Genomic DNA, 11,605 nt, shown 5'->3' on the forward strand with positions numbered 1-11,605 from the left:
TATTTTTGGGAGGTAGAGGTGGAGATACAGAGGAAAAAATTAAACTTCTTTTTTTTTAATGATTTTTTATCAAAAAATGATGAGGTTGAGGTATTAACAATTTTGTTTTAATGTAATGTTTTGAATTTTAGGAGATTACTGTGAGTTATAATCATTTATCCAAGTCATATTTGATCAAATTTATATTTACCCATATTTAGATGGGTAATTGTGATCTAATCTATTTTAACTCAATTCATCAAAATTCGATCCGGTTCATCTATCTGCTACTCCTAATTACTTCTAAGCATTATCACCATTGAGCAGAAAAAGTGAAGAGACCCTACCTTAACCCCTGTTGCAAAATGGGCTTTTGCAAATGAAAATATCAATGAAATAGTGATAACTAAGATAAGAATTAACTAGAAAAGGAAAAACAGGAAAAGAAGCTAGCTAATATAACGCTATATAATTTCTTTCATAAGAAAGGATAGAGAATCTTTAAGTACAATGTATAGCCGTCCAAGGATAGTGACCTCTCTTGGATGCTAGCTGACTCATAGTACTAAATAATAACTCTGAGGACTAAAATGTAAAGTAAAACTATTACAGAACTAACTGTAGTTAATGAAATTAGTATTCAAACTACTAAAACTGAAATGTAATTTCCTATAATCTTTAACTAACTTTCCCTCCAATCAGTTAAGTTTTTCCTCCACACCATATGAAGTAGTTGTGGGTCAAAAGTGCAACATTTCTTCCTCCTTAAAAAAAGACTTCCTTGTCCTCAAGGAATAAATGTTGGAAACCTCCGCTTAATTGCAGCTAAGTCTTCCCATGTAGCTTGTTCAGGCTGCATATCCTTTCAGTTTACTAAGACTTGAGCAACTGCTTTGTTTCCTCTCTTGATTAACCTTCTGTTCAACACCACCATTGGATCCACACAATAAGGGCTAGCAATGTCAATTATAGGTGGATGATTGAAATTTTGAGGTATCTCATAGGAAGGCTTAAGCTGTGAAACATGAAATGTAGGGTGCAAAGCAACGTGAGAAGGAAAGCGTAACCTGCACGCCAGCCTTCCAATTTTCTGACTTATTTAATAGGGCCATAATACTAAGAAGATAACTTGTTGAAAGGTTGATTGGATAGAGTGACCTGCCTATATGGCTGATTTTTGAGATTTACCCAATCACCTTCAGAAAATTGTCTATCACTCTTTCCTTTGTTATCTAGATCACACATCCAATATCGAGCCCTAGTCATATGAAACTTCAACAGTTGAGTCTTGAACTCTCTATTAATCAAGCTCTTGTCCACCTCTTCATCCTCCCCTGGTAGATATGGCAAATGATTAGGTGGAGGTTGCCCATACAAAGCTTTGTAGGGACTCATTTGAATTGTTGGATTAAAGGTAGAGTCATACCACCACTCAGCCAACGCATAATACATGCCCCAATCCTGCTGGCTATCTGCACAAACCACCTCAAAAACGTTTGCAATGTTCTGTTTATAGCCTCTATTTGACCATCAGATTGCGGGTGGTAAGCAGTTGATGTACTAAGCCACCTACCATGATTGCAAACAAGTCTTTCCAGAACCTACTAATGAAAATATGGTTGCTATTAAGAAACAAAATTTCAGGCATGCAATGTAATCTATAAACTTGATCCAAAAACACTTGTGTCACAGATGCTTATACAAATGAGTTAAGGCTATGAAGTGATCATATTTTGTCAGCCTATTTACTATCACCAAAATAATAGTTTTACCCTTGGACATGGGTGATCCCTCAATAAAGTCCATACTGATACTGGACCAAGCTGAAGAGGGGATCTGCAGAGGTTGCAACAAGCCAAGAGAAGTTGCAAAATCACTTTTTTTTGGACAAACTTCACAATATCTGATATAGTTGACCACATCCTCCTTTAGGCCCTTCAAGTAGAACAATCCAACCAACCTTCTGTAAGTGTTATCCATGCTAGAGTGGTAACCAGATGTTGTACCATGCCACTTGCTAATCAGATCCCTTCTAAGTTGGACATCCTTACCCACCATTAGTTTCCCATACTTCCTCAATTGCTGTTGAATGTAAGAATATCCCTTGTAAACCTCTAATTGTTCCTTGAGGTCCTCAATTAATTTAGTTTGTCCTTCATCATTAGACCAACTATCTCTTGTCCTTTCAAACAGTGAAGAGTCTATAAGGGCAACAACAACTACTAATGCTTTAGGAATAAGCATTATGGAGAGAGCATCTGCAACATTATTCTCCTTTCCTTTCTTGTACTCTATTTCAAAGTCATTTTGCATAAGTTTAGGTACCCCTTTCATTTGAAATCTAGTATGTAACTTTTGATCTAGAAGGTATCTCATCAATTGTAACCACAAATCCATTAAATATTGATTTCATTAGTCACAACCACTGCTAAAGCCAGAAGTTCCTTGTCATACATTAAAAGGATTAAGTGCTTACCAGATTTTTCCTTGCTAATGAAAGCTATACGATGGCCTTCTTGGATTTGGCCCGACACCCAAGTCACAAGCATCAGTTTCCACAATGAACAACAATGTACTAACTGGCATAGACAACACCTGAGCAGTAGTTAGTGCTTGATTTAAGTAATCAAAAGCATTGGTGGCCTTATCTGACCATTTGAATCCTTTCTAAAGCAAAATTTTCAATGGTCTACTAATTATATCATAGTTCTTGTTGAACCTCCGATAATAGCCAGATACACCGAGGAACTTTCTTAGTGACTTGATCATTTCAAGAATAGGGAATTGTCGTATTTCTTTAACTTTTTTTGGATCAGTAGCCACCCCCTTTGCAGAAATAAAAGAGCCTAAATACTCTACTCCATTAGCTCTGAAAGTGAATTTTCCTTCCTGACAACCAATTTGTGTTGTAATAACTTAACGTTGACTTTAAGTGTCTCACATGCTTCTGTAAGCTGAACATCAAAATATCATCAAAGTACACTAGAATAAACTTCCTAAAATTAGCCTTAAATACATGATTCATTACACTTTGAAAGCTGGATGGAACATTAGTTAGGCCAAAATACATTATTAATTACTCATAATGTCTAGAATGAGTCCCAAAAGTTGTCTTGTGAATGTCATCCTCGGCCATTTTGAGTTAATGGTAACCTAACCTTAAATCAATTTTAGAAAAGATCTTAGACCCCAACTCATCAAGCAATTCCTCAGTGATTGGAATTGGGAACTTGTCCTTGATGGTTGCTTTGTTTAAAGCCTCACAATCAACACAAAGTCTCCATGACCCATCTTTCTTCCCCATGAGCACCACCGGTGAAGAATATGGACTAAAACTTGCTTGGACAATACCTTGATCCAGTAGTTCCTGCACAAGTTTTTCAATTACATCTTTTTGCTTGGATTACTACCTATAAGACCTATGATTTACTAGATTATTAGTTCCCACTAGAGGAATTCTATGGTCAAAGGATCCCCTGGTAGGTGGTAGCCCTTTAGTTTCATTAAATAGTCGACTGAATTCTTCTGTGAGAGCCAAAATTTTAGGATAACCCTCAACATTAATTTCTGCTCTTATAGCTTTTGGTACTACTTTGATCATGAATAACTTACTAACATTCTACACCATCTTACCCAATTTTTTGGCTACAATCTTGACCTCTTTCACCTTTCCAGTTAACATGCATTCCCTTCCTTGGTAACTGATACTTCATGATAAACTTCTAGAAATCAAAGTAAAGATCACCTAGAGGTTTGAGTCATTAACATTTTGTATGACATCACATGATCCCAATGGAATAAGCAGAAAATCGTCCTTGAAAGTGGATCCTCCCATCAACTAGTTGAACTCTTTGCAAGCTTCAACATTTTGCCTCATTCCCCCATCTGCAACATTGATAAGTTGAGGATTTACTGTCTAGATTGGTAGTCCCCACCTCTTAGCCAATTCTTCCTCTATGAAGTTAAGGGTGCTACTAGGGTCAATAAGATGTTGAGTAGGCCTTGATCACAATATCCTGTAACTCTCAAGGTGTGTCCGGGCACAGCAAGCATTTTCCGTGACGGAAAAAGTGGCATCGTTGACTCCAGAGAAGTAAACGAAGGGCCATCGGCAAGCAGCACCGGTAAACAGTCACACCGATAATAGCACAGAGAGATATATCACAGACTTCCTTCTTTACCCACTTGTATTTCTTCATCCTAGGGAACATCATCTATGATGATCACAACATCCTCCTCCACCTCCAGTAAGTGCAGTTGAGTTTTTGATGCACATTTCTGTCCTGGCACAAACTTTTCGTCACCGAAAAAAAAGTCCCTTTTGTCTCTTTTCATTCAACTTAGATTGAGATAATCTTCTACCCTCTCCCTATTGAAACTTGTTGGTGGTTCCGCTTTGAACCCTATACCCTTACTCTTAATGTGTGGAGAATACCCCTTCTGCTAAGGGTTTCCCCCACTGGCATCAAGCTTTTAGTCAATTTTATTTGAGCATGTAGTTGAGATTCTATGTTCCTAGCCAACTGGTAGGCTCGAGGCAAGGTAAGGGTCTGTGAGAATTGACAGTGAAGCCAATCTCAAATTTCAGCTATGTGATGAATTCACTAATGGCATGCTCAGACAGTATAGATAGTCTATAATCCTATCAAATTTTCTTTAGTATTCTTTCACTGAACCTACTTGCTCACTAACTTAAACTCCCACCTGGGATCCGCATAATCACCACCAAATCTGTCCACCAAAGCATACACATACTAATCCCAAATGGGATATAACTTGTTTGCTCTACATTTGATATAAAAGAGACACCATTTAATAGCAATATCATCAAAATGTAGGCGGCCACCCTCACCTTTTGGGTATAAGGGGTGTCATCATAAGAAATGAATTGGTCTACCTTATACACCCAAGTACTTAAATTGGTCCCATCAAATCGAGGAAAATCTACCTTTATAAGTCGACATAGAGATCCACTACCATGGGATACATGTGAGTTAGGGATAGGGTGAACAAAACCTCTATCTTTTTGGCCTATTGTTCGAATCTGCCCCGGATTAATAGGAAACTGATGTCCTCCATAACCCCTTGATGTTTAAGGGTAATGACCTCCTGTTGGGGTGTGATATTACCCAGACAGATATTGGTAACCCATAGGATATTGAAACATGGGGGGGACGGGGAGGGGGTTACCAGTAGAGACAGTAATAACCCAAACCATGGGGTTTCAAATATCACCAGGAGCTTCACTACTTGTGTACCCCTTTTCCCTTTTCCTTAGTTGTAGAGTTGATAGACTCACACAGTGCATCTGTGACCTTCTCATGTTGTTCTTTGATATGGTTTTGCCTCATAGTGAAGTTAGCCATCTCTAATGTCATTCTATCAAACATAGCGTTGATCTCTGTTATATCATTAGCCATAGTTGAATATCCACAGAGCTCAAGAGAGTGCTTTGATACCAAATGTTGCAAACTGAGCTTTTGCAAATGAAAATCTCAATGGAATAGTGATAACTAAGATATAAAATAAACTAGAAAAGGAAAAATAGGAAAAGATGCTAGCTAAGATAACACTAAATAATTTCATTTATAAAAAAGGAAAGATAACCTTTCAGTACAATATATAGCCGTCCAAGGATAGTGACCTCTCTTGGGTGCTAGCTGACTCATAATACTAAATGATAATAATAACTCTGTCAGAGGACTATAAATACAGAGTAAAACTATTACTAAACTAAACTGTAGTTAATGAAATTAGTATTTAAACTACTAAAACTGAAATGTAATTTCCTATTATCTTTAATTAACTCCCCCTCTAATCGGTTAAGTTTGTTCTCCACGACATATAAAGTTGTTCTGGATCAAAAGTGCAACAAAAGAAAAAGAGGAGAGAGAGAGAGGGGGTGAGGGTTGTGAATAGAAAGAGGAAGAGGGCTATGAAGATAAAGAGATTACATGATTATTTTAAAGTAGAGTGAATTCAATAAATAAAATAGCTAATTAATTAAGAAATTTTTTCTTACAGATGCTGCTTTCTTTTTTTAAAAAAACTAACTAAATAAGGAAAAATAGTCATTTTTAATGTTATTTTAAAATATATAAAAATTTATTGTATTTTGAAAAACTCTAATAAAATTATTTACTACTTTTAAAAGAAATTATAATAAAGTTTTATTTTATTTATTACTTTAAAATGAAAAAAAAAATGACGAAGAGGGTTTGGTCTTAATAGATACTTTCTCTGTTTCAAATTAATTGATTAATTTTTATTTTATACAATGCTTAAGAAAATTATAAATAAGAATATAATTTACTAATTCATTTTTCTAAATTTTCTTGAAATTTCATAAATAAATATAAATACTAGAAAATAAGTTAAAAATATAAAACAATATAATATTTTTATTAAAAAAAAGCTAAATGACCAGAAAAATTAGCCAGAGTTTATCAAAAAAAAATTAAAAACTATAATATTTTTTTATTATCTTTTTTTCCTTTTTAGTTAAAAGGTACTCCTATTAAAAAAGAATGATTATATATTTTTTTTACTTTTTTTGAAAAAGAATGACACATTTTTTTTAACACTTTAAAATTAACTTTTCACATGACATGTTAATACTACAAAATTAATGACAATTTCATATATTTGACATAACTTTTAATTTAGAACCATAAAATTAAAATTTTTTTTTCTTAAACTCTATTTTAAGTCAAATTAAATTATTCTTTTTAAAACAAGAAATATAAAGTTAAAACGATAAAAAATTAAAAAAATAAAATAACATTAAAAATATTATTCTGATCAAATTTCTGACCGAATTTTTTTAATACTTTCTTAATGTAATAATCCACGACCATCTGGACAGATGGAGTAGAGGAGTTCATGAATTTTATCACTTTGGGATACGAGTGCACAAAAATTCATGGGTCACGTAATCCATTTCTCTCTTTTCAATGAAATATTGCAGACACATCATTAACCATATCTAACATGCACATTAGTGCAATATCTTTGGATATTCTCATTTTATTTTACATTATTCTAAAAATATTTTAATATAGTTATTTATTAATATGAATTATATTAGAAAATAAACATTTTCTCTATTTTGGTTTATATTATATTGAATTATCTTATATAATACACTTTCTATTGATTAATCTAAAAATAGAATAAAATATATTGTTTTATTTAACAAATATTTAACGATAATATTGATATCTCATCCATGTTCATCTCACTTATTTGATATTTGAAAATTTATTTATTTTTAAAATAATTTAGAAAATTATAATTCTTCTCATATTTAAACATCATGCTTAATTAGTTAAACTATGTCGACGTGAATGAAATAATATATACTTTTTTAATTTAACTTATTAAAATAAGTAAATAAATGAAATAAATCTATTTTTAATATAAAGATAAAGTAACATAAAAGGGAGGAAATACAAAAATATATAGATTCTAAACTTAACAAAGCCATATATAGTTTGTTTGCAGTGTTTGGATTACAATTGTATATTTTATAGAATATAGAACTAATGTATCCATCGTCATTCACCTTATTTACGTGGTCTTTTCTTTTAAAAGTTTAAATCAACCTAATATTTTTAAATCGTTTTTAAATTTACAATTAAAATATTTAAAAATTATATAGTAAATAATTCTTTTTATTATTAATAAGATCAAAAATATATTTCAAAATGTAAAGCAAAGAAAGACAATATATATTTCTTTATAGAACTAGAAATATATATTTCTAATACATATACAAAGTTAAAAAGAAAAAAGAAATATTATGTTCATTCAACCAACTACAACCTTTTTCTTTATTTACATTATTTTTATACACACTATCAATTGACTTCTGAAATGATAATGTAACGAAATAATAGATTGTTCGAACTCTATTGGAAGCTTCCGCTAGTTATATTGTTCATCTACATAACATCTTCATGATCATCGTTATTATTATCATTGTCATTATCTTCTCCTTCTTGTTCGGGAATGAGATTCAATCTCAACCGGCCTCGTTGACGAGAAGTAACGACGATCGATGACGGAATATCCATTTTCACCTCATTAAGCTCTAATTTTCCATCTTTTCTAGTTGGTTTTAGGGAGAAAATGGGTTTTCCATCTTGGTTTAACGATGATAATGGTGGTGGAAATGATTTATTTTCTTTTTTCTTGACACTAATTGTTTTGTTACAATTAGGGAAAGAGGTAGATGATTTAACACCATGATCATTTAAATTTTCAATATTCTTCTTATTTTCATCATTTATTGTTCTCTCATCAAAGCTCTCTAATCCTAAACTCTCTGTACAAGACATTATATTACATATAGGCTAAATGCTCTCTAGCATCTTCTCTTGCAATTTTTGACACTTTTTTTTCGTACAAGCTTATAAGCATTAGGATATAACCAAGTATGTAGAAGAATTAGTATATTTATTTATATATATATATATATATTTTCCGTTTCAATTTGTTTGTCAGATTTTGATTTGACACGAAATTTAAGAAAATAATTACTTCCTCCGTTCCATTTTATGTTATATTTTTTATGATTTTGAAATTCAAACAAATCTATTTTTTACCATAAGATTTTCATAGATCTTTTAAATATTTTGAATTATAAATTATTGTCATTGTTAAAACTTTTTACGTAGTTTACAAATATATAAATTTCATTTTAAAATTTAATGATTCATGTGCAATTGTCGTTCAAACTTAAACTGATTGACTCTCGAAAAACAAAAAAATGTCACATAAATTAGGACATATCGATTTTTTTTTGAGTGTTGTGGATGAACATATAAGAATATCCTTTAATCTTGTGGTGTAAAATTAAAAATATCATGTGAAAGTCTGAAATTAAAGAGTTATCAAACAAAAAAAGACACATTTTTTTTAAAAAATAAATTAAAAAAGAAAATAAAACAAAGAAATTTACAATGAAAAAAATACACTCTAATTTCCGAGATATACTATACATAATTACGTATATATATAACAATATACTCTTAAAAAACCAAAAATTGTTTGATAGATTTGTTCAAGAAGTAACCAGTGTTATTACGGATTTATGCTTAGGAAAGGACTACACTTAATATGTTATAGTTCGGAGGGATTTATGCCTTTACTCTCTTCATTAGCTTTAATATTTTTTTTTAGATTGTATAACAACATTACATGTAGTGTAATTTCATGAATAAAATTGGATAAAATTTGAAAAGAACAGATTATAAATAAATTTTATCTCTACCTTCTAAAAAATACAAATCTATTTATGAAAGACCCTCACCTTGAATAATATTTTTCAAATAGTGACTTTGTTAATTATTTAAGATCTGCTTGGCTAAAGAAAGAAGTTGGCACATATGAAAATAATGGAAAGTTTAATATGCTTAGTTATTTATTAGGAGTTTTGGCTCCCAATAACCTAGAAGTCATCAATGATAAAAATGATATATTTGGAAAAAGTACCAATGACATTTTCTTAAATTGAAATATAGTGTGCTCTTGTTGAGTTTACTGGAGACTCGTCAATGAAAAAAGCTGGAGGATAATCTTGTGCCAAAGAAAAATGAAGAAGACAACGAAGTATACGAATAGATACACAAATAAAATCACACGATTTATTTTTTTAATTGTAGTTTTGTTTTTCCATCTGTGTTTGAATATAGAAAGAAATGATTTAGGAGCTAAAGTAATACTGATGGGTTTAGCAAGGTGTGAATGAGAAATAAGAAAAGAAGATAGAAAATGTGGGGGAACTAATTTTGGATGAAAAATGAAAAGTTATTTATCCATATTGGTAGAAAAAAGGAAAATTGTTGTCCTTTTATATTAGGAAACACTTCCTTTAGTTTTTGAAGGGTTGAGAATATCATAAGTCAACCCAACACGTAAGCAACTCAAGCAACACGTGTGCAATGCCAAGAATGAAATCCCATAACCCCATTGAAGACTAAGTATCACATAAGCAACCCACTTCATACTTACAACATATTCTCATATCTTATCATAACATGCTTCATACATCAATACTACTCATAGCTTATCAACACAATCATAATCATAATCATAAAAGAACACTACTAGAACCATCCCTCAGGATCCTATATGTGCAATGTGTAAGAGAAGTCCCATAACGTCCCTCACACTATGTAGTAGCCTTTAAGACAACCCTAATACAAGTTCACATGCTTAACTTGTTCATTAATATTTACATTAGGGAAATAAGTGCAATAATCGACATGAGACCATGTGACCTACGTGGAATCCGGTGTTCTACTCCCACACCGAAAAGAGAGGGTTAAAACTTGCCTAAGGTGTAACCATTCATACGTAGCTATCTATGTGGATCCACTAAGCTAGAGTCCTATGTGGGCACATAGTTAAGGGTCAAGGATGTTGCTAGAAACCTTGACTTACTAACGTGGAGGTTTCCATCTCATGAGAAAACACATAGGTTGGGAATCCAGACTTACTAGCGTGAGGAAACCCATGTGGGAGTTCGGACTTACTAAACGTGAGACCTCCATCTCATTTACATGCCTTTTCGGTGCTAAGCAATTATTTACTTTAGTAATCATCTTAGTTCATCATACAAGTTCACATTAGTCCCTTCTAGACCTCAATGTAGACATCTTATCATATTAGCTCATAGGTCATCATAAGTGAGAACAATCCTTTCACTTTATACACCACATCACAAGTGATTAAACCTTTCACTTACCACTTTATTATAATCATGAGAAACTACTTTCAATCATATAATAATAGTATCATAATATGCATACATAATTCATGTCTAATTCAATGTCTTAGGGTTAGAGATGAGGAATACTTAGCATCATCATCACAATCACACATTAGACATAGAAGTCTAAGAAACTCATAATTCATAATCGAATCCAAGAAGAACCAATCAACATACCTCTTTGTCCCCTCTAAGAACCTTCATACTTCTATTACCAAGATACATAACCAATTACATAAACAAGGTAAATTCAAGAAGCTATTACATAATTAACAACAATGCAGTCAATCTACATGTTCATAATCCTTAAAACTCACCATATCAATTCAAGGTATTCATGAAATTGGGGGAAAGACATCAGTCTAGGGAAACCTCATAGGAAATCATCAATTAACCATCAATACATACTTAAACAACAATAACTCATCACAATTCAACACAATTGTCACAAATCATTTTTCAAAGAAGACCCATGTGAGGAGAAAAACCCTAGTTTTGGGAGATTTAGAAATCATCTTTTTTGGAGGGACCTCTTGGGGAAAAGAATCCCAAGAGTTAAAAAAACCAAACCTCAAAGATGAATATACACGAAATTTGAGTAGAAATTTGGAGTATTTGGTTTTCTTCTTCAACTTTCAAAGCTTCTTCAATGAAGGATGAATGGAGAAAGAAAGTAGAGAGAGGTGATAGCTTTTGAGTTTCATTTGGAGATTTGGTTTTTGTGGGAAATTGTGGTGAAAAACTTATTTAAAATCAATATATAAACCTCCCCTAAAATACCCAAAATACCCCTCACTTAAATTGACATTTTAATGAAGTCAAACTCAAATTCAAATTTCAAATTTTTCATTG

The 11,605-nt window shown here is 32.0% G+C and overlaps 1 protein-coding gene across 1 annotated transcript; it reads right to left on the reverse strand.

Moving 5' to 3' along the window:
• Window positions 1-7,922: 7,922 nt before the first annotated feature.
• Window positions 7,923-8,318, reverse strand: LOC107032745 (protein FANTASTIC FOUR 1-like). The gene has a single exon (XM_015234310.1). It carries the CDS (start codon window positions 8,316-8,318, stop codon window positions 7,923-7,925), a length of 396 nt encoding a protein of 131 aa, XP_015089796.1.
• Window positions 8,319-11,605: the final 3,287 nt, after the last annotated feature.

This window comes from Solanum pennellii, chromosome 10 (genome assembly GCF_001406875.1).
Source record: "Solanum pennellii chromosome 10, SPENNV200".
In the NCBI taxonomy this organism is placed as follows: Eukaryota; Viridiplantae; Streptophyta; class Magnoliopsida; order Solanales; family Solanaceae; genus Solanum; species Solanum pennellii.